Below are 25,026 nucleotides of genomic sequence, written 5' to 3' on the forward strand. Positions count from 1 at the left end.
CCTCTTACCTAATGAACACAGAAGAGATACAGCAACGGGTAAACTCAATGAATTCTTGGATGGAGGAATTTTCTTATTAGGAGAACTTGAATAGACTGAGTCTATATTCTCTTGCGTTTAGAAGAAAGAGAGATGTTCTCATTGAAGCATACAATATTCTCACTGGGTTTGACAGGGCAGTTACTGGAAGAGTATTTCCTGACAGGTTGAGCCTAGAGCTCTACACGGTCTCAGAATAAGAGGTAGAACATTTAGGACTTAGATGAGGAGTAATTATTAACTCAGAGCGTGGTGAATCTTTGGATCTGTTTGCCCACAAGGCTGTAGAGGGTCAATCATTGAGTATATTCAAGACAGAGATTAATAGACTTCTTAGATATTGAAGATATCAGGAATACTGCAGGAAAATGGCATTGAGGTAGAAATCAGCCACAATCCAGTAGATGTCGTCGGCTGAAAGAGCTGAATGCCTCCTGGCCCTGTTTCCTATGTTCTTTTGTAACTCAATTGTTTTATTTCATTCTATGATGATGTATTCCTTGATATATTTAACTTTGGTAAACTGGTATTTATTCAAACAGCTGGGAAAGAATACAACACCTAATATGAGCATTTTTAACAAGAGTTAACTGTGGGTTAAGATTTAAGGTTAATGAAAATGAATTGAGAAAGATTTATTCTTCAGTATTTAATAGTTTCATTGATATATGTTAGGTTTTTTTACTGAGCAAATTAATATAATTGATATGAAAAACCTTTTACAAGATGCTTACAAGTGCCTGTGCGTCTAAGAAAGTGAGAGCTTTTCTAAACCAATACAATAGGCAGATTCTCACAGTTTTGACTGGCGAAGTGGCCATTGTTTGTGGATGGGCTTCAATAAGTGTGAACTACAGCATGCAGTAGCATAAAGGATGGTCTAAAGCAGATAAAATATTGGATTTGGGCGTAAGTCAAGTTACAATTAAAATTCCCTGATGTTTAGAGTTAGGTCAACCAACTGCAGTGGAACCTGGGCAAAAACCAATGGAAATTTACAAAATCTCAATCACATTACATTCAGGCCCTGAACTGTAATATCCAAGGGATTTGTTTATCCAATTTACTCCCACAGCATTCAAAAAATCTGGAATGTAGACAGGAAATAAACACACCTCTGACAAAGTGGGAATGGGTTTCCTACTATTCTTTGCACACAGAAATGAGCTACAGATAATTTACATAAAATATACCAAAATATAAAATTAACAATATATTAGGAGTTTATAAATCAGGGAGATGGAGTGCCCTTAGTCAGTTGATTGATTTAGGATGAGACTTCCACCCTTACCTGGGAACCTTAAAGAGCTGCTGTACACACACACACACACCCCTTTCCTTGCCTGCCACCTTTGAAAACTGCCACTTGGCATGAGTCCATCCTTTTGGTGGGTTGCCAACAGCAGGATAAAGCCGTTCGTTATGTTATCTGTGGTTTAATTGTACAGCCCAGGTAAGATGCAAAATATGGGCAAATTGGAACAGAATTTATGGAGAAAACACATTCACAGTGAAGTCAGTAGCCAAATAGAATGAAAGCTGGCCCCCTCCAAACCTTCCCCCCACCCATAATTGGTTGAAAACTGCAAAGCCAAAGCTATATTTGTTTACAGCGTAGCTGCTGTTAGATAATGTTATATTTTTGAAGTTAGCAACTATTCCAGTTGTAAGTAGAGTCTGTAAGTTGTATGTCTCAGTTCAGTTTATTAGATATATAGATGTTATCCAACAAAACCAGGCAATTGGCTCAGCAATTTTAGTCCTTTGGATTACATTCCTCTGTGACAGCCTGGAATACCCATCTCATGTATAAGTCTGCAGTGTCCAAGTACTTGCTAATTACTCTTATTATTCCTGCAAAAAGAGAATTATAATAATCCATGAATGTGAGAATTGGATAAAAGAAAAGCATTTATGGCATGTTTCTGAGGGATAGGCAAGGTCTCTGTGGGTTAGTTTATTAAAACACATTGTACCAGATATCAGCTGATATCTGTGTATTAGCTTGTAGACTCACAGCAGAGTAACTGTCCAGCAGAGTCTCATCATTTTATACACACAGCATTTGGCCTCCTTAAAGGTGAACTCTGTAAAGGCAAGGTACATATGGAAGAAACCCTTCCTTTTCAAAAGAAGGCTAAACATTTATCATAATAAATGAGTCTCCATAGCATACCAATAATTTGCTGATAGAGTCGGTTCTGCTGTAATACGATAGTTCCGTTCTCATGCAATCCTGAGTTATAATAAAATCATGTATTGGCAGCACTATTCAAACAAATGGGGCCAGAATCACATTATAACTAATACATGCTTTCAAAGTTCACGCTTTAGAGTGTCCCTCATTTATCAATTGTGTTACAGTGAATTTTTTACATTAACAAAACGCACATTATAGCAGAACGACCTGTATATCCAAATCTCACAATGGTGACTGTGTCCAAAGGCACTGTTCGTTTGTACAGTCATTGCTGATGTTGCTCCTTATTCCTGTTGGTGCTGTCATTTTTTTTATTTTATGGATTGCAGTTGCTGTCCCACAATTTGCTTATTCTGATGTACTGCAGCCAAGTTTTGTTCCAGATTAGTCACTAATTGATCTCATTCCTGGAGTTGTTTTGATAGTTCATATTTTCTTGGCATTTACTAAGTTCCTTAAGACTTCCAACTCATGTTCAAGCTTCTAGTTTTACGTTCTGGATTCTTATCATTCTAACAAAGTTTTTGCCCTGTGTTAGTCCAGTATAGTTTCTCCTTCAAATCCTGCTGAACAACTCCTCAGCCTCTCCAAATTTGTAGGGTTTTTAAAATGTTCTTTAAAGCACAGGCTTCTTCCTCATGCTCTTCAATGGACCTTTGTTTCTTTTTTACATCCTTGAGTTCTTGCACCAGAGCATCATTGACAGCATTTACCTCTGAAAGAATTGTCTCATTAGTGATTTGCAGCTCCTTGTCCATTTTGGCCTTCCACCAGTTTTTGCAGATCTATCATTTTCTCAAGCAGTCCTTTGAGCTCAAGCCAATATTTCTGTGACCGCTCTAGCTAAGCCTGTGCTGTTTTGCATGTGAGTTGTTCAAGATCTTGCTGTAAGCTTCCAATCATTTCATTGATCTGATGATACAGAGCCTGTAGTTCATATTGCTCCCTTTCTTTATCTTTCATCTTTTCATTCATCTCTGTAATATAAACTGAGATATTATCTAAAGACTGCATATGAGATGGTATTCTCAAGTTTGGATTTATCCAGAGCTAAGAATTCAGCCTTTGATTCTTGACTTTCAATTTTCTCTGCTCAACAGAGAGATGATTCTTTTGCCCCACCCAGTCTTTCATATGCAGTCCTGTCACTGTTTTTTAAACAGCCTGTTGCTGTTTCTGTTGTGTCTCTGGTACTTTACTGATTCCATGGAATGTGACTGGTGCAAGTTCATGGCATGCTACTTTATTTGCAATTGCTGGTCCATCAGTGTCCAAGATGGACAACATTTGAGGTATTTTTCAATTTCAAAAAACACTTTATTCATAAAAATGATCTTTATAAATACACATTAGTCACAAACACAGTTTGGTTCCGTAATAGTAACATGTCAGGGAAACAAACAAACATTGGAGTTTGACTCTATCCAGACAACATTTGAGATGCCCAGGTGGATTGATTGTACTTGTACTCCAGCACCATCAATCCTGCCTATGGAATTGGTGAACCCTTTATATGCTGAAACCTTTACAGTCGTAGGTTCCGTCGTGGCTCTCCATGTCTGTAGGAACATGTCTTTTAGAATTCACAGGAGCAGTATATTGGCAGTTATTCCATGTCAATATTAGCCACTGATGAATAGTCAACAATTTTCTGAGGATTGCTAATTTGCATTTTGCAAACACTTCAGACAGTATGATTACATCAATGTTTACCATGAAACTGCCTCCTGGCCTCAATTCTTACATGGTCAAATTCTGGTTTATTGATCATGACATGTAAACACCACTAATTTTTCACCACTGCCACCATTTGATATGGTTTAAAATCAGTCACTCAGGCATTGATAAGCTCCATGGATTTGCCCATTTAAAACCGTAAAATACATTATAAATTATGAAGCAGCCATTGCAGCAAATTTAACTGATTTGTGTGTGTGCAGCTTGAAGGGCCACAGCAGATTGAAGCTGATGACCTCGTGGTATTACCACTGGACTGTTAATCCAGACACCCAGGTAATGTTCTGGGAACCCAGGTTTGAATCCTGTTGTGGCTGATGGAGGAAACTGAATTTAATAAAAATGTAGAATTAAGAATATAATGATGACCATAAATCCATTTCGATTGACATCTCACTGATGTCCTTTAGGGAAGGAAACTGCCAAACCTGCCTAGTCTGGCAAACATGTGACTCCAGATCCATAGCAATGTGGTTGACTCTTGACTGCTCTCAGCAATAAATGCTAACCTAGCCAGTGAGGCCCATATTCTAATGGGCTGAGAAGTGGCAGATGGAGTTTAATTCAGATAAATGCGAGGTGCTGCATTTTGGGAAAGCAAATCTTAGCAGGACTTAGACACTTAATGGTAAGGTCTTAGGAAGTGTTGCTGAACAAAAAGACCTTGGAGTGCAGGTTTATAGCTCCTTGAAAGTGGAGTCGCAGGTAGATAGGATAGTGAAGAAGGCATTTGGTGTGTTTTCCTTTATTGGTCAGAGTATTGAGTACAGGAGTTGGGAGGTCATGTTGCGGCTGTACAGGACATTGGTTAGGCCACTGTTGGAATATTGCATGCAATTCTGGTTTCCTTCCTATCGGAAAGATGTTGCGAAAGATGAAAGAGTTCAGAAAAGATTTACAAGGATGTTGCCAGGGTTGGAGGATTTGAGCTATAGGGAGAGGCTGAACAGGCTGGGGCTGTTTTCCCTGGAGCGTTGGAGGCTGAGGGGTGACCTCATAGAGGTTTACAAAATTATGAGGGGCATGGATAGGGTAAATAGACAAAGTCTTTTCCCTGGGGTGGGGGGAGTCCAGAACTAGAGGGCATAGGTTTAGGGTGAGAGGGGAAAGATATAAAAGAGACCTACGGGGCAACTTTTTCCACACTGAGGGTGGTACGTGTATGGAATGCGCTGCCAGAGGAAGTGTTGGAGGCTGGTTACACTTGCAACATTTAAGAGGCATTTGGATGGGTATATGATTAGGAAGGGTTTGGAGGGATATGGGCCAGGCACTGGCAGGTGGGATTAGATAGGGTTGGGATATCTGGTCGGCATGGATGGGTTGGACCAAAGGGTTTGTTCCCATGCTGTACATCTCTATGACTCAATGACTCTAATAATTGTAATATCATAAAGCACAGCACATGTAGCCCTAAAAAATTAACTCTCTTCAAGACCAGTAACACATACAGCGCAATATGCCCAACCATATTAGGTAGCTGAGTTAATTTCTGATATAATCATGAACCCATGAACATTTCAGTGTGCAGCTTCAAAGTAACTGTTTTGATAATGACATTGTCAGCATTCAGTATTTGAACAAAAACTTTCATTGAGCAACATATTGCAGACAGCTGTGATTATTTAACAGCTCTATTTTAAAAGTAGAGAAATCAAGGCCCAGGAAAGGAGGGAGCAGACAGTGCTTCTTGAGGAGGCCCCAGCTCATTGGCCAAATAGTCCATCAGTCTGGATGGTCAGCGGCCAAAGCTGCCAATCTGGTACATTGAACATCCCAATTGACAGGAAACTTGTTCAGCCCGACAGCTATCATTGTAGCAGAACAGGCCACATTCCTCTCATTTCATGCCTGCCTTGTAAATATCTATTTAAGTCTTGTCATCATTAAATGTGGCTTCCTTAATCTTCACTCTTCTTTCTCCTGACTGGTTCTCGGGACTGCTGGAGCGCAAATAAGGTTGATGAAAGTTGTCTTTAAGCAGGCCTCCTAAATCCCCTCATGTTCCCCTGTAAAGAAATTGTTGGCAGGTGACCAGGCTCCACCTCAAGAGTGACTTCACTACCACAAACCCTCAATTCAGTGGAACTAACTCCTGGGCTTCAATCTCCTCCCAGCTCTGCAAAGTTAAACTTGTTTTCTCCATACCGTAACGCTTTTAAAATTCATGTTTAATGTTGTACCAAAACCAAATGTCAGACAGCTGCTGTTGGGTTTCTTGCTGAAAGGGAATGAAAAGCTGATGAGCAAGCTGGTTTACTTTTTGGAGGGCGATAAAAAGTGATTATTTTTGATCCAATAGAAATGGGAAGTGTTGCAAATGCTGAGCAGCTCTGGTAGCATTGTGCAGAGAGAAATGTAAGTCACTGACTCTTCCTCAGAGTTAGTGCAGATTGTAGACCGGAAACATTAATGCTGCTTTCCTCTCCATGGATGCTGCCTGGCCTGGTGAAGATTTCCAGTGTTTTGTGTTTTTAGTTCAGATATTTAACATCTGCAATACTTTGTATCATGGTTGGCACTGAAAAGTGTGGTTAGTTTTAACTTTAAATTAGAAAATATTCATCATTCAATGCAAAATGTAACTTCTCTGTAAACAAAGCCCACATGCGTGGGTAGAAATAGCACAACATTTCAGCTGGTGACAGTCAAGATTATAGCATTTCAATTTATAGCTCTAGAATTAGAATTACTGCATTTGCATATTATTACTTTAGCTGTTTCATGAGTCGTTCATAGAATCCTTCGAGTGTGAAAACAGGCCATTCGGCCCAACAAGTCCACACCGACTCTCCAAAGAGTAACCCACCCAGACCCATTCTCCCACCCTATTACTCTACAGTTACCCCTGATTAATGCCCCTAACCCACACATCCCTGAACACTATGGGCAACTTAGCATAGCCAATTCACCTAACCTGCACACCTTTGGATTGTGGGAGGAAACCAGAGCACCCAGAGGAAACCCACACAGACACAGGGAGAATGTGCAAACTCCACACAGACAATCGCCTGACATTGTGAGTCAGCAAAGCTAACCACTGAGCCACTGTGACAATTAGTTCTTGTTACTGATCACTTGTTATTCTAAACTCTGGATGCCAGAGAGTGAGATTTCCATAAACATTGGGTTCAAAGCTAACATTTTATTTTAATAGTGGTAAGTAAACCCTCTTGGATAAAAATTATGAAATTGTCATTAGATTCATGTGAGATACTTCTATGCTGAACTTTCGTAGAAACATCAAAGACAGGAGCAGGAGTAGGTCATTTGACCCCTTGAGTGGAATTGCTCTATCATTCAATATGATCATGGCTGATCTTCAAGCTCAATAACCTAATTGCCCCCACCTTGCTATATCCCTTTAGCTTCAAAAACTATATTTACCACTTTTTTAAACAAATAATGTTTGATCTCGACCACTTTCTGTGGCAGTGAATTCCTCATGCTCACAACTCTCCGAGTAAAGAAATTTTTCCTCATCTCAGTCCTAAAAGGTTTACCCCTAATCCATAAAGTATGATCCCTGGTTCTGGATTCTCCCACCATCAGGAAAACCTTCCCTCATCTGACCTGTCTTGTCCCCTTAGAATTTGCCATGTTTCTAAGAGATTCCCCCTCATTCTTCTAAACTCCAGGGAATACTATCCCAACTGACTCAATCTCTCCTCATACGTCAGTCCTGCCATCCCAGGGATCAATCTGGTGAACCTTTGCTGCACTCCCTCTCTAGCAAGAGCATCCTTCCTCACAAATATTCCAGGTGTGTCTCTCCAATTGCAGCAAGACTTTCTTGTTCCTGTACTCGAATCCTCTCGCTATGAAGGCCAACGTACAGTTTGTCTTTACTGCCTGCTGCACCTGCACGCTTACTTTAAGCAACTGATGCACAAGGTCACCCAGCTCTCATTAAACATTCCCCTTTCTCAATGTACAGCCATTCAAATAGTAATCTGCCTTCCTATTTTTGTTAGCAAAGTGGAACACCTCCCATTTATTCACATTATACTGCATCTGCCATACATTTGCCCACTCAGCCAGCCTGTCCAAATCACACTGCAACATCGCTGTGTCCTCCTCAGAGCTCATCCATGCAGTTTCGTGTCATCTGCAAATTTTGAGATATTACTTATGCACTTAGAGATACTTCCTCATCTAGCATATTTTTATGTTAAGGAACACTTTTAAAATCACTTATACTGAAATCCTATTGGACCTAAATTCTATCTTTACACAGACCACTAGACAACAAGAAATTTAAAATGTAACAGTACACCCTTATTTCTCACAGACAAAAAAATGCTCTATTTAAATAGATATTATTTCCAATGTGTGTGTTTATGTGTGTGCTTATATATATGCATGTATGTACGTTGGCTTGTATGTGTGTACAATGTATGGATATGTATGTCTGGACCATTTCTGTGTGACAGTGGGTGTGCCACATATGCACTTTGATTTAAATCATTGCACAACAGATGCCACAGATGTAATCCTTTTAAATCCAGGAGAAAATAAGCCTGGTCATTTAACAACACATGCAATTTGTACGCTTCACAGTTCCCTAAACAATCATTACACTATAATCTGTTTGACTTGAAAATTCCTTGACAACAATAAATGCTTTATTGACCCTGGATGTCAGAATAACTATAGCTTTTTATTTACTTTCTCATCTGCATTTGAAATAATTTTGTTTAAAGAATGGAGTGGCAACTTAATCTGCTGAACTGAGAATCTGCTACAAAAAAATTCAGTACATCAGAGATTTCAAAAAGGCAGAGCAGTTGCACTTTATATGCTTAATGAGATGCTTATCAAAACATTAGGAACAGAATTATGTGTAAAATGATGTTCCAGGCCTGTTAGGAAAGAGTGTCCTCTTTTTTCTCAACAGAATTCTGGGCAGAGAGACGTAGGGTGGGGGAGGGGCATTGAAAGCCTATCTTATGTTAGTTATTTTACAAATTCAATAAAGTTCCTTTTCAGCAAACCATCTTATTTCAAGCTTCTGATTCTCTGATTATACTATTCTGCTGTTCAAACAAACTTAATGAAACTTCATGAGGTCAGTGGTTAATAGTGTGCTGTGTGCGTCACTGTGTGGGCCATTCATCTAATGTACCCAGTTCATTTGTTGTTCCAATTCCACTACGTCATTCTAATGTGCAGGTACCAGCCTAATATTTCCAGGAATTAAAAAACTATCCACAAAAGGTGCACTACTTGTAAACCAATATAGCAGTGCTGCTGTTTAGCAAAAAATCAGTGTGATTCGTAAAAGTATAGAAGCCACATTAAAACGCAACAAAAATTCTGATGGTTAGGCTTTAGGTTTAGTATTCACAAGTAATGTGTTCCAAAAAATTTATTAATCTGACATTTTTTAACCTGGGTAATTATATTGTAACTCAGGAGTACCAATAATTACTGTTCAATCTGTCCTTTTCTTAACTGTAATTAAATGTATTTTGTAAAAACTTCACTTCTGTCTCTATACCTCTGAAGCTACTTTTTTTGTTAAAGCTGAGCATGCTTTTCTTTGAAGTGTTGATGGTGTCTCTGTGTTCCTGTAGCATGGGTGTGAGGGTGATGGACACATCCTGGGTGGCCCGCAGAGGCTCCTCCGGAGTCCGAAAAACATCCTCCACCCCACCCGGCACGCAGCCCCCTCCTCCGCCCGCCGAACCTGCCGCTTCGGGTCAGTCGCCAATCCCTGAGCAGTCTCTAGAAAATTCCTCTTCTCCCTCCCCCACTCCTCCTCCTAGTGGCCCACCACCCGGGGCTGAACGTGCAAGGTAAGAGTGTGTCGCAGCTGCTGTGTCTGTGTCAGCAAGCATCTGGAGCTTTCCTTTCCTCTCCTCGCACTCCTGTCGTTCTGTTTGACTGTTACCTGAGCTTCTGGCACATGGAGCGAGCTGAATCAGGGATTGGTGCACATCAATACAAAAACACAAATTAGTCAATGCGTTGTGGTATGAGAAGTGACCGACCCTACTGCACCTAAAGTTGTGCATTACGAAGTTGTGCATAATGTGTTTGTTTGGGCAGCACGTTAAACAATACAATCAGACAAATGGTGACAGCTCTAGGGCAGTGGTATGAAAATATTGCACAGCTTTGAGGACCACAAAGAAAACCCTGTAGCAATGTAATGTTTGACGAGGGGAACTAGAGGGTTGTCTATCCAATGCTGGCATTAAGGTTAAATGTTACAGAAAGCAGTATACTGTAGATGGGAGCTGCATGTTGTGAAGTGACACTGATAAATAGTGGAGCAAGATTCTAGCTGATGGTGAGGAACTGTGAGTTCAACCTCTGCCAAGCTGGGAAAAATCAGAGAATGTTCTAACTGGTGAGAAATTAAAACTGTGGAGGAGCAGCGAGATTGACAGGAGCTGCTATAAACTAGTGGACAGGTAGAAAAGTAATTAAAGAGGTGAATTAAGTGTTGACTTTCATTTTATGGGAGCAGGATTACAAAGGGCTGGGATTGGACCTTTGAATCATAGATCCCCTACAACTTGGAAGCAGGCCATTTAGCCCATACCAACTCTCCAAAAAATATCCCACCCAGACCCCCCATAACCTTGAATTTCCAGTGGCTAATTCACCTAGCCTGCACAATCCACCTAATCTTTTGGACTATGGGAGGAAGCCAAAGCACCCAGACAAAACCCACACAGACACAGGGAGAATGTGCAAACTCCACACAGATAGTCCCCAGAGTTTGGAATTGAACCCAGAACTCTGGAACTGGAGTACTAACCACTAAGCTATCGTGCCATCCTGCTGTTTTCAGTTTTTGTCACTGTGCCTCAGCAAGAGGCCTCGGAGGAACTGCAATGCAGATTCACCGAATGGATCTGAGAATAAAAGGGTTAAATTATATAATCAGGTTTTTCAGAATAGATCTATTTTCCCATATAAATAGAAGATTAAGGAGCGATGGAATTATTATGTTTGCAACATTTAAGGTATTTGGTAGAGTGGATAAGAAGAAATCATTTCTGTGTTTGAGAAGTCCAGAACAAGGGGAAATAAGCTTAAAATTAAAAATATACAGTTCAGGGGTGAAAGTAGAAGGCATTTCTTCATAAAAAAAAGATAGTGGGAATCTGAACCTTTCTTCCTTAAATGTTCTTGAGCTGGATTAATTAAACATTACAAAACTAGGAAATGGCTAGATTTTAAGAATATTAAATAATGTGGAACAGAGGCTAGGGACTGGACAATAAAATACAAATCAGCCATGATGAGAACAGGCAAAATAATGAAGTGCTTATTCCTGTTCTTAGGTTCCGAATATACCGACTGTCATTGTACAGTAGAAACCACATCTGTTGGGGTGGGGGATGTGCAGGCATTCTAGTTCTTCTGCCAAATAACAAGCAGTCGCCATTTAGTCCATTATACCCTTGGGCTAATGATAATTAACTTCAATCTAATTAAGACACAGAGATACAAAATAATGGTATAGATGCTCTGTTCATTTTTTGTGTGATTTAATTTAGTTACCACTAGAGGTCAATATATAAACATGTTAGCATGTTTTAAAAATGACAATCAGATAATTCAGCTGATAGATAGTTGCTTTCAAGATTGAATACCTGGGGTATAATGACTCCATACAGAAACCAGTGTTTGTTACTTTAGTGTTGTTTACAATGAGCTAGTATACCGTACTGCATTTCAAAATAAAGTAAGTGATGCATTTGGATAATTACTGGACATACAGGAAAGCATTTGTCAAATCATTAAGGAGAAAGGCACAAAGTTGCTTTATTTCAATCAGAAGTTTATTTGAGCAGAAACACGCACGAACCATTTATTTGAAACAATTATGATTCTTTTCAAATCAGGTATTTTTTAACCAAAGTTTTCAAGTGGATTAACTCACCCAACAAATTAAATCAAACATAAATGATCAGAAAAATCCACACGACTTTAAATTAAATCACTCCAAATTCAAACCCTTATTAGTGTGAAACTAAGCTGGTTAGATATTCATTTATATTCATTGTTATTGATTTAAATATCACTAATTTTGGAAGACTTTTATCCTGTACCTCTGTTTAATTAAATAGTAAATACTAACAATCTGAAGTTAACAGTGTTCATGAGCAGTCAAATTAAATTACCTTCTTGCAATAACATTTTTCTTCAGAAAAAAAATTCAATTAACTTCTAATTTTCTGCATGAATTTTGTCAAATCGGTCCATTTATTTTATATACATGGTATATCCCTGATATTGTTATTGTTTCAATGTGTCTTATTATTCAGCAATTAATTTAGTCCAAAACTAATAATTTCTCCTTTCACAAACTGATAAACTTTGAAGAAAATCTTTATTTTTCATCAGATATTGGAAACATTAATTTCTCAGAATGGGAAGGTGGTCATTTCACTATATACTGTAGCAGCTCGAATTCCATTGCTGACCCAGTTCATTTCATCCCATTGTATTTATTATCCACATTGCATTTCATGTATGAGACTTCTACTTAATTTGAATGCTTCAGATTTTTTTTTGTAAAATTAATTTTACAAAGAACAAAACTCTTTCATCAACTATGTCTGAAGTCCTGTTCCATAATTGATTCAGGCATGATTGAGATAAAGAAACCTCTCTTGTCCTCACTGATAACAGTGCCAGAGAAAGAGGCTGAATAACAGGTTCCTTGCTTAATTGTTTTCAGAATCGAAGAATCCAGTTACCTGACTGCAGTTCACTTTTACCACTACATTTGTCCACAATCACATTGCCACTAATTCTAAAAAAAAATCTTACAAATTACAAGTCAAAAATATTTGCCAAAATAATGAATTATATAAATCCTGTATCAGCACTTTGTATTTACGGATCAAAGATGACAATCTACTTTAGATGCAAATTTAAAAAGATGCAGAAAAAGATCTGCTCATGCAGCATGTATAAGATTGTTCTTGGTGTATTGTTGATGCTGGCAATTCATAGAGGCTTGTCATTTTGACTTTGAACAATAGTGTAAATTGGGCAAAGTTGATCATTAGATATCTCTGTCAAATTTTACTTAACCCAGAGAGGCTTATTCTTTATTTTCAAAAAAACTGTTCAGCCATATTATTGCACACCTCTGGAGCCCAAGCATTCTGGCTGAAGATAGGGCACTACCATTATGCTACAAGAGAGTCCAGTGATGCTCAGATATCTTGCAATCAATTTGGTCAGAGAAGTTATTACACTCTGGAGCAGGTAGGACTTGAAGCCGAGACTCCTCGCTCAAACGTTAGGATATTACTACTGTTCCACAAAAGCCCCTCCAGAGATTTATAACATGCTACTAAATTAGTATTACATGTTTTTCAATACCACCCAAAACCAAGGTTTCCTTCCCTCATTTTGAACTATCCTGATTCCCTGAGAAGATGGTGGGTAACTATCGAGCATCAAAAAAACACTATTTAGTATTCGTGACAGTCACAAGCAGGTCAAACCTTGCCCGAATGCACCTGACAATCCAGAGTTGATTTGTTCCAGTAAACCTCTTAAAACAACACTTATTTCTCTAATTTCTTATACAGACCTGAGCTGTTGACATCCTGCAGAATGACAAAAGACATGCAGTAAATTAGAACAGTTTCAGAAACCATTGAGATGTCACTGATACTTTGAAGTGCAGTGAATGCATGTGCGTTTTGTATTTTAGCTTTTAATGCGTAGAGACACAATGTTTTGCCTAGATTTCAAGTTCAGCATGGCACTGCTCAATTCTTCATGTCTGCTGTGTGTTGTATCGTCACCCAGCCACCTTATTGCCACTGCTTTGTTGCTTTACAGCGAATGTCTGTTGTGTGTTGTCATGCTGTGTCTGAGTTACTAAACCTTGTATTTTTTATCTCTGTTGATTTCTCCCCTCCTTCCTGTTTTCTTTTGTACCTCCCCAAACAAATGTTGTTGCTCTTTTTAACGTTTACAGCACAGACGAGTTGTCTTCCACTTGGTCGGATTCCAGTTACTCTTACCCTTCCCCAGAGAGTAAAAGACCTTCCCCTTCTTCTTGTTACCAGCATGCCCACCATTTCCACCTTCAGGCTCAGCCATCTGCTTGGCCTGAGGGTCTCCCTCAAGCTTCCTCCCCTCAAAAGTGGTCAGGGTACAACCCAACCTTTGTCACTCAGCCCCCCTCCCCACAGCAGCTTGACATCAACTCCAACCCCAAGCCGTGTTCCCTGCACCTTTCTAAGCAAAGCCCCCTCACTGACTCGCATGTATCTGAAACTAATATCTCACCTGTCTACATCAAAACCCCTCTGCTCCTAACCAAGCACGACCCTTGTGGTACCCCCTTTAACCCTCCTGTGTCAGCCTCTCCCCCATGGGTCGGCTGTGCCTGTGCCAGAGACAAAGGAACCAGGCTGACTAGGTAAATATTTAGAATTCCTGCCTCAATGCTACGAGTTTTTCTGAACGAGTTATTAACATGTATGTGAAAACCGTTAGGTCTTCTATTGAGATAATGTTGTAACTTGTAGAGGATTAAGTTTAAAAAAAAGCGCTTGTAGGGCTTATGGTAAATGTCTGACATGTAATTTTTATTATTAAGTTAGCTTACCATGTTTGTAAGATCATAACACTGTTGTGTATTAAGCTGTGTACGTTGAAGGAATATGCGGATGCAAGTAATCCTCTTCTTTTCTCTTCAGTGCTATGAAAGGCAAAGAACTTTCACCTGTGATTGGACAAAAAGGGAGACCTGTTTCCGACCATGTGACTTCCTCAAGCAGCCTCCAGCAAAGCATTGCCATCAGTCAACTGCCAAGTGAGCAAAGCCCCCATACACTGAGGAAAGGTGGGCACTTGTTTTTTTCTTAAACAGTACTTGTTGCACAGTGTGCCTTGTTGTATGTTCGCGACACAGATGGCAGGAAGTTGATATTGAGAGCCTGACTCCATGCACAGTTGACAGCGTTCTCCTGCACACTCACAGATTGAATCCTTGTAAGGTTTGACGCTGCAATTTGAAGACAAACACACACCCAACATTCAGTGCAATGTGACCAAACTTCCTGACATCACAGCAAATTTGAAAAGTGTACATCCTAACACCACTGCAGCCAATCAGTGAACTAACTGTAGGTTCATTTTGTGTCCCCTCATAATATAACAGAGAAACAACATAAGGGAACAGGATTATAGTGTACGTTGAAACTTCCCTATGAACAGCAGTACGACTCTTGCAGATTGACTGGGAAACAGATTTAAAAGTGTAAGAATAAGTGAAGTGGTCTGGACACATGGATTGTACAGTTTCGACATTCTGTATTTGAAAGGCCCATTTTTACTGTGTGTAAGTTGGAACTTTGAAGTTCAAAGGAAGCTGAGACAGCACACTAAATCAATACAACCTGAGTGGCACAACGAGTCTCAGCCATGCTGAAATCTATTACAGTACTGGACTTGCCATTTAAAGACAATATTTTAGGCAGGTTTTCTAATCACCAGAATGATTGCCGTTATCAGGAGATGATTTTCTCGGTTACTGGTTTGACCTTTTATGCTTGATTCTTCTGAGCACTGGGGAGCACTTATTAAACAATAGAATTAAAAGCAGAATATGCTGAGAATGTTCAGCTGGTTTTATATATAGAGAAAGAGAAACTGGCCCAAAATTACAGAAGGTTGACCATACAATGACTGTTCCTTAATTCATAGATGACGTCTTAGCAGGTTGGCAGGTCTCTGCCATAGGTCATTATGGAACTTAACAGCCCAGTTCTTGACCCATTAATCTTTCGGTTCATGGAGCAGGATGTCCACAATTTACTTGGATCCAGAGTGAAGGATTTTAACTTCTTTGCTGCTGCTCGATCTTATGCTAAAATGTTGTGTGAGAGCATGATGTGGTTTAAAGGGCACGTTCTTGCCATTTTTAATCTTTGCAAGTTCCTCCCAGTCACTAATGTTAATGCCTCAGCACTTCAGAGAGATCTTCAGTGTGTCCTTGAATCATTTTCTTTATTCTCTCCTGGAATGCTGGCCATTTGAGAGCTGAGAAATCAGGCTGTGGCAGGGGAGACATTTTCTGACCAGCAGGACACAGTGTACAGTACATTGTAGCTGCGTTAGCAGGGGCTTTGCCTGAGTACTGGTGGAGGTGGCTTGAGGAAGGACACAAGTGGTCCTCCCATTGACTCTGGGAGACGTGGCAGGGGTGTTGCTGATGGAATTTCACCAGCATTCTCACGTGCCCCTGATGCAGCATCAGAGTGTGTTGATACCTCCTGCTCTGTATTTATGGATGTTTATTGACTTGTGGAGGTCATTGTTGGAAAACACTTAGCACCGTAGTTTGTAGAAGGCTGAGCTAATCTGGTTTCAGACTTCCTTATCAATGGTGGCCTTTTGAGAGACGAGGTGACCAAGTACTGGGAAGCGCTCTACATTTTCTAGAGTCTCTCCTTCAACATGATTTGAAGTTGTAGGTTTATGTGTAGGGTTTGTTTTAGCAACATTGAAGGATCAGTCAAGTTTTTTGTTTGCAGAATTGAAGATCTCGAGAGTGGCTTCCAACTCTGTTGCAGAATAGGCCATGTCTCTGGAGTCATCAGCACCCTGTGGGTCTTGTATGTCTGCAGTGGCCAGTTTACGTTCTGGCACCATGTTCTACATCCAGGGGGTATTTAATACTGACACCAGAGGACCTGGATCTCTGAGCTAAATAAGAAGATTGTCATGCAGCCTCGCCTGACCCCGGTTCAGATTTTGAAGACATCTGTTTCAGTTTTCTCGTCATCCTATAGCTATTGCAGGATTAGGATGCAGTTTCTGCAACATCCATATCTCTGCAGCTCAATCCACAGAGTCCCATGATTTACTAATTCAGTCAGGTTGAAGACCTGCTGTCATTCTTGACATGTTTCGTGGATTTGCCTGACAACCTAGACCACGTCATTGGTTCCCATGGCGAGTCTAACAATACACTGTGTGAATCTGATGGAGATCTCAGTCTCCAGCAGAACTGCCTCTGTGTCACCTCTTTTTGCCACATCTTGTCCAACTCAAATAGTTAACAAGCCAGTAGCATCAAGAGCCCAGGGATGGGGCCGGGTCAGGGCATGGTGCTGAGAAGGTTCTATCAGCTAAAGGCTGGAAACTCTTCTGTACTCAGCAGCATTATGAGGAAGTGGCTGCTTTTAGTGTTACACTCAATCAAAGCCTCCAATGGGGAAGAGGTTCAGGTAGAGGTGACCGATGTTGGTAGGGTGGGGTCAGGGGAAGGAGTGGGAGATAGGTAAGGAGGGCAGAACATGGGTTTTTTTTGTACCACCTTCTCTTTTCCGTTTCAGCTAAATGAAGGATCTCTCCCCCACCCCACCAGTTCTGTGAACCTGCAAGCAAACAGGTCTGTCTGCTTGTTGCTCTCACAAGATAGTAGACCTCATACCCGCAGTAGTGTGAATGCCAGCAGTGACAGGCTAAACCTCTTAAATGGGCATTAAATGCTCACTTGAGGGCCTCAGTTGGCATCAGGGCTGTACACAGACCTTCCTGCCCCACAAACATGGTGAAACATAGAAATTAGAAGCAGAATTAGGCTATTCAGCCCTGCTGCTCCACCATTCAATATGATCATGGCAGAAGCTCTATCTCAATGCTATTTCCCCACTTTCTCCCCATATCCCTGATGTCTTTAAAATCTAAAAACATATCTGTCTTTTTTATGAATATATTCAGTGACTTGGCCTCCACAGCATTCTGTGGTAGAGACTTCCACAGGTTCACTCCCCTTAGAGTGAAGAAGTGTTTCCTCGTCTCAGTACTGAATGGTCTACCGTGTATCCTGAGACTGTGGCCCCCTGGTTCTGAACTCCTCAACTTGGGAAAGTTGCCTCCCTGTATCTAGTTTATCCAACCCTGTTCGAATGTTATACGTTTCAATCAGATCCCTCTCATCTTTCTAAACTCTGGTGAATGGAGGTCCAGTCTTTCCTCACAGGACAGTTTTCCCATCCCTGGTATCAGGAGAAAGTGAGGACTGCAGATGCTGGAGATCAGAGTCAAAAGGTGTGGTGCTGGAAAAGCACAGCTGGTCAGGCAGCATCAAGGAGCAGGAGAGTTGGCATTTCGGCATAAGCCCTTCATCAGGAATCCCTGGCATCGATCTAGTGAAGTTCCACTGTACTTTCTGTAGGAAGCAGAAAGGTGTGGGTCTCCCCCGTCACTCTCCTGACAAGGAACTACATTGCTCCCAGCCGCCAAACATGCAATGGACGAGAGTGAGTCTGTCCTGTATCTCTGATTTGTTATTTGAGGTGAAGTCTTCAGAGTGCTAATGGGCACTTATTAAATAGTTGAAATAAGAGCAAAAAAGCCAATAGCAATGCTCAGCAGGTCAGGTAGTCCCTGTAGACAGAGAGAGAGAGAGAGAGAAAAAAAAAAGAAACAGAGCCAGTATTTCAGAACCTGAAGGCAGGTCTCCGACCTGAAACGGTGTTTTCTCCAGATGCTGCCTAACACGCTGAGTACTTCCAGCTTTTGGTTTCTGATTATTCCAGCATCTACGATACTTTGCTTCTGTATGAGATAGTTCAGTTGCATGTACTAATGGTTTCAACAGGTACCCGCCATAGCTGAACCTCTTCTTGTCTCCATTCCTAACACATCCCTTCCTGGATACACTGCTCCGTTTCTCCCAATTGTCAGGCCTTCCTCTTTCTTCTCCAATGTGCTGCAGTGCACAAGTTGTCTCCTCTATAGTACAGTGCTCAGACTGGCCTCTGGACTGCACTGCTGCATTGTTGAAAGGGAGTGCTTTTGCATTAAAATATATTGTTTTGATCTTCCGAATTTTTCTAATCGGCTGTTTTTTTAAAATGATATTTTATTGTACCAAATGTGCATTTAAAAACATACACACGCAAGCTAAAAATTTTGTTTCTTTCCTTTACAGCTGCAAAGAAGGTGGCCCCCATAGCACCTAAAATCCCCTTTGACCAGGCAGCAGGCCAGCCTTCCCCTGCAAGCCTATCTCCCACTCCCCCAAGCACTCCATCACCATATGCTGCAAACTATCCTCAAGCCTATACCTTACCATCAAGCCAAACACCCCCAGCTGCTCCATCCCTGTCTTCACCTCCATCCCAAACAAGCACTTTAGCTAAGTCTCGACCCACACTCAAACCTAGACAAAGACCCACCCTTCCACCTCCACAGCCTCCTACAACAGGGTCTAGCCCACAGCCTTTGGACCATACAATTTTAGACAACCTGTCAGCTGGAGAAAGCATGTCTACAGGTATGAGTTTACCTTAATTTACCAGTCTTTGCAGAGGACACCGAATCATGCTAACATGTTACATTGCATTGTAAATTAATGGATTTAAGTATTTTTAAATTATTCAGTTTGGAATAATAAGATCAGTGAAATGAATTTGAATTCTTGTTTTATATGTTTTTTTAAAAAAGTTCTAATGATTCAAAATCTTAAAACATTTATATTATTTCAAAATGAAAGCAATAATATCTTTCTTTAATTCATTCTAAAAGTGTGGGCACTATAGGCATTTATTACTCCCCACTTGAGAAGTGGACATTCAATCACCTTTTTGGACTGACACATTTTACTTGCAAAGCCACTTGTGAGGGCACTAAAGAGCCAACCACATTAGTATGCTGTTGGAGTTACAAAGGTTTCCAACTATGTAAGGGTTCATTCCCTAAAGGGCATTGGAGATTGCTATGGCAATTATAGTCATAGTCATACTGAGTTTTTGTTTCTCTCCATATTGTTTTAAATTGGATTTATATTTCTTAAATTTTTCTAGTGTGTTGAATGCAGTTTCTCAGAGTTATTTGTCTGTAACATAATCATGACACTAACATAGCTGATAGTTAAGTGTGTGGTGAAGTCCCTGATAGTAATATCCATCAGTCTGTATTCTCAGATGAATTGCCAGGCAAAGCCTCTCATGATAACCATTTCTGGGAATCAGCTTTGCTCAGTTGGCTGGATCGTTGGTTTGCAGAGCAGTGTGATGCCAACAGTGTGGGTTCATTTCCCATTACCGGTTTGAAGTTACCATGAGGGACTCTCCTCAACCTCTTCACTCGGCTGAGGTCTGGTGGTTCTCAGGTGAAGTGATCACCAGTCACTTCTCTCTAATAAGAGAACAGCTCCTGTGGTCTGGTAAGACTATGGCAACACAACAACAACATACCATATCTAAACCATATATTGAACAAAAGGTGCAAGCTAGTTTAACTTGAGAAGATGACTCTGTTCCTCCACTGGAATCAGTACTGACTGCCTGGAGCATTACTGACAGTTGTCGGGAATGTCTAATTGGGAAATTATGTTGAGGTTGTACAAGACATTGGTGAGACCTCTTCTGGAATACTGTGTTAAAGGATGGATGATTAAATTGGAAAGGGTTCGAAGAGATTTACCAGGCTGTTGCCGGGTATGGAAGGTTTGTGTTATAAAGAAAGGCTGGGACTTCTTTCACTGGAGCATATGAGTTGAGAGCAACATGATAGAAGTTTATAAAATAATGAGGGATATAGAAGGAGTTAATGGTAGTTGTCTTTTCCCTAGGGTGGGGGATTTCAAGACTGGGAGTGGATTTTTAAGATGGGAGGAGAGAGATTTTAAAAAAATGAGGGACAAATTTTTTACACAAAGGGCAGTTCCCATGTGGAATGAACTTCCTGAGGAAGTGGTGGATGTGGGTACAATTACAACATTTAAAAGACATGAAAAGGAGGGATATGGGCCAGGAGTGGGCAGGTGGAACTAGTTTAGTTTGGGCTTATGTTCAGCATGGACTGGTTGGACTGAAAGGTCTGTTTCCGTGCTGTGTGACTCCCCACTGGAGAAAATTCCTTTTTTTTCATGAGAGAACTTGGAAGAAAATATAAATTTAAATATGTTCAACTTTAAACAGATTAAACCAATTTCCTGAGAGCATATCCCCATCGGTTTTTGCTGCTGACATCTATTTTGTTGTAAAAAAAAATGAAACAAGAATTCAAATACATGATTTGAACCATGGTCATTTTGCCATGAAATCTTAAAATATTTATTTCAAAGAAAGCAATGTTCATGGCAGGAAATAATATTGTCCTTGAGACATGCAACATTTTCGATTGCGCATCCACATAGTGAATTTCCCACACTTACTTTTATTTCCAAATGTGTTCTTTGCTCTGTTAATAACTACTTTGAATAGTAGTCAACAATTCCAATTCATGCCCAAGATGATTGGGAAACTATCCTGTTTGGAGGGTAGTTAACAGGAGTAGCTGCGCATGCACAGATTTATTCATTAGCCCCAGTGTTCTAGTTACTGTCCACTCCTCAGTAGCTGAAAAATGTAAAAACCAATGACCCCACATCCAACACAGTGATTTATGTGAGACGATGAAAACACTTCGTAAATATGACCACTTCCAAAAGCAATCCCAGTTTCTCTTTATCCCACCATTAGAAAGAGTAACATTATCTCCATGGACAATTATAGAGATCACCTTACTCACATTAAATGCAGCCTCTTAAGACAACCTCTACCTAGTAAATTCACTGCTGTATAATAGTTACGGTTTATCAATGACTAAGTAAATAATGTAAATGTGCAATAATGAACACTGTTAATTTCAGGAAATTTTTCCAGCGAAGGAGAAACCTTGTGCAAAGGTATAAGGCCTTCAGGATGTGTTGCTAGGCAGAGTCTTTCTTTAATTGGCTGATACACTGCTGATATCTGAAATCCTAGCAACGCACCCTTTTCAACTTCTGGTGTTCCGCTTTTGAGAAACAATTGATCTAAAATATTCTGAAACCGGTGAAAATTCAGCTGGAAGATTAAGCAGCTCGTCCACATTTCACTGTTCGTTGATTTTCGGGAAGAATGCTTCTTCTCCCGACTGAAAATAGCCTTTGCTCATCACCAGTAAAGGTGCTTTTCAGATAAATTGGAATGCTGAATGAAAGACATGCAATACAGAATGAAGTACTTAACAATACTCAGCTCTTGGGACTAAACAGTCAATGTGGCTAAACAGTCAATGAGACCAGCCCAACTCATCGCAAAGACACAACCCTCAGCACTGCAGGAATATGATGATATATAGCTTCTCGATATCATTCTTTGAAAATTCAGTTGGGATAAATTATGAAAGGTCAAAAGATTTGAAAAAATAACTAAAAGTAACACTTTAACACAATGTTTACATGAGGTCCTTTACTTTCAGTGTCCAAAAGATGTGAACTGTATTTTGGAGGAGGTGCACAGTCAGATACAGATTTAAAGCACTTTCTAAATCAGGATCTGATCTATCAGTTTATTGCGATTGGAAGATAATGGACATACTGGAATTAATATTTATAGATAAAGTAAACCTTTTTCTTCCTGCTGGAAAGGGAAGGAATTCTAATGTTTTGCAAGATCTGTTACCTCCTGATGGTCACTTAAAAGCTGAATAATTTAATGAGTTTTACTAATTATTACAACTAGTTGGTCACACTTGCCATGTCAAAATGAGAACAGTGCAAAAAGTTTGTTTCAGTCTGGACTTAGTAGATTTCTATCCATTTCACTGTTAGAAAAATGCATGCCAAATATAAAATGTTGAGTCATCTCCCACAGCTAGACAAGTATTCTACAAAATATGAAATCTGAAAAATGAATTTAGCTAGTTTGAAAATCTGCTTGTTCACTGAGTTCAGTCTCATCAATTGATATAGATGCACAAAGGTATTGGTAAAGCTTCTAATAATCATCCTTTTAACCAAACACTCATTCACTGATCTTGTGGTATTTTATTTCTGTTGAAGTGTTATGTATTATCATAATCAACTAAATTTTAAAGATTAAGTTCAGTATAACATCCAAGATCATATGCAAAGGTTTCCTAATCACTTTAGATTATTTCATCTTGCTTCATTTATTTCTCTCTTATCACCCAGTTTATAGTTACTTTTGATCATTGTATCAAAACAAAGAGACACAAGAGGATACAAAATGGCCTTGAGGCTTTTGAGGCTTTTCAGATAAGATGCATTTTACACTATTATTTTCATGAATCGAGTTTGTTTTAAACAGTTTTGCAACAAGAACTTGTCTCAAATTGTTCTACCTCTTGTCCAATTAATGTATTTTAAAATGAATTATCTTACCTGTTTACATACACTATTTCAACATCAACAGGTTAGGCCACCAGTTAGTTGCTCTCTGACTGACCAGTGCAGCATCCTGACTGACCAGTGCAGCTCTCTGATGGGTCAGTGCAACTCTCTGATGGGTCTGTACAGGCCTCTGACTAGCAATGCTGTCCCACTAGCCAGCAGTGTATCTGTCTGACCAATGCAGCACCTTGACTGACCAGCAATGCTTTCTGACTGACCAGTGCTGCCCAGTCTGTTTTATGCAGCTCTTCACTAGCTGCCAAACATGTTCCCAGCTGATTAGTAATTCTCAGGACAAGCTGATGTTTCCCACTTCTGTGGTTCAGCAGTTTTCACACCCTTTAACTGATCAATCCAAACTGAATTATCAAAGAATAAAAGAATTTAAAAAATCAAATTCTATCAGCCAGAAAGTTGTAACTTTTCATGTCAATAAACATCTTGCTTTTCAAATAAGAGCAAAAATGTGGATATACGCAGAAAGGCAGGCATCTTCTGAAGAGAGAAATAATGTTTCATGTTGATAACCCTTCATCAGAATCGCCCAGTTCAAAATGGCTGTATTTTTGTTGTTGGCACGTTGACTTTTATTAAATTTAAGAAGCTGAGCCATATTAATAACAGTATCCATAATCCAATTTTCTCCCTCCTTTGTGTTGTTGAGAAGAAACATAGTGTTCTGTAGTGAGTTTGTTAATAATCTATTGTAAAGCTTCTCTAGATACTTACAATTTCCTTTAACCACTTCCTCCAAAAAACTGAAGGAGCTGTTAGATTTTGGTATAACATCTAGGCTGTTCAAACATGTGGCTGCAAAATAAATTGCTATTTTAATAATCCATTGGCATAAGTTAATGGTTTTTGTTGACAGAATAAATGGCCTACTTTTGCTCCAGTGTCTTATGGTCCCTGATGATTAAATGAGTCTGCATATACTACTAGTCTGATTTAATGATTTGGAGGTGCCGGTGTGGGACTGGAGTGTACAAAGTTAAAAATCACACAACAACAGGTTATAGTCCAACACAACCACCTGATGAAGGAGCAGCGCCTCGAAAGCTAGTGCTTCTAATTAAACCTTTTGGACTATAACCTAGTGTTGTGTGATTTTTAGCTTAATCTGATTTAATACAGACTTCAGAGTGAACCACAGAATGTGTCATGTGATGTGGTAAATAAAGGTGATGTATGAACTGGGATTGTAAAGTTAATTCTCGACATAGTTAAACCATAATAATAGGCCGAGAGAGTGAAGGTTCAAACTAAAGTAAGACCAATTTATGCCTGATATCAAAATAGTTGCTTTCACACTATGTGACTTTATGTTAGTATAAAATGCATTAGCATACTCTTTGGAGTTTGTAGGAGTGTTGCTATTAGACTTTAAACACAAATAAACATTAATTTTAAGTTCCATCATCTTCAAGTGTCATCATATGGATGCCATTGTGAATGAGAAGGCAATGGAATTGGAGAAGTGCAGGGGAAGCAGACAGCATTGTGTTACAATGATTTGAAATCGATGATGATAGTGTCATCACGATGTTAAATGCATCACAAAAATATTACTAAACATGCAGGACATGTTTCTCTCTGAAATTGCTGCTGGCCTTAATTCCAGGCAATAACTGAATAAATCTCCATGGCTTTGGAGGCTACCAGTATTAACTGCTTTTTCTTATACAAGAGTAGTCATTTGGGTATAACACCAGAAAGCCCTTATGATCATAACCACCAAGAGCCAGCTCTTCCAGTTGAGAACATCAAATTAATCAGAAATATTTGCATATGATCTTTAAAATCAAAAGATGATTTGGGAAATATGAATCTTTAATAGTTAGCATTTCATACAAGCTTGTACATGTATAATATGTTTTTCAAG

At 39.7% G+C, this 25,026-nt stretch overlaps 1 protein-coding gene across 9 annotated transcripts in view; it reads left to right on the top strand.

Annotated features, from left to right (window-relative positions):
• The window catches only part of arhgap44a (Rho GTPase activating protein 44a), a 314,883-nt gene that overhangs the window by 284,823 nt on the left and 5,034 nt on the right, over positions 1 to 25,026 (top strand). For 5 of the 9 annotated variants that reach the window (XM_088000491.1, XM_088000490.1, XM_043714502.2 and 2 more), the window contains 4 exons: positions 9,553 to 9,774; positions 13,938 to 14,384; positions 14,665 to 14,810; positions 18,912 to 19,256. In XM_088000491.1, coding sequence (XP_087856617.1) covers positions 9,553 to 9,774; positions 13,938 to 14,384; positions 14,665 to 14,810; positions 18,912 to 19,256 — 1,160 coding nt within the window. The remainder of the gene's footprint in view (positions 1 to 9,552; positions 9,775 to 13,937; positions 14,385 to 14,664; positions 14,811 to 18,911; positions 19,257 to 25,026) is intronic. The other 4 variants (XM_088000494.1, XM_088000493.1, XM_043714513.2 and 1 more) reach the window with 2 other exon arrangements.

Source organism: Chiloscyllium plagiosum, unplaced genomic scaffold (assembly GCF_037043375.1).
Source record: "Chiloscyllium plagiosum isolate Xiang-an unplaced genomic scaffold, Cpla_swu_hap1 HiC_scaffold_25, whole genome shotgun sequence".
Lineage (NCBI taxonomy): Eukaryota > Metazoa > Chordata > Chondrichthyes > Orectolobiformes > Hemiscylliidae > Chiloscyllium > Chiloscyllium plagiosum.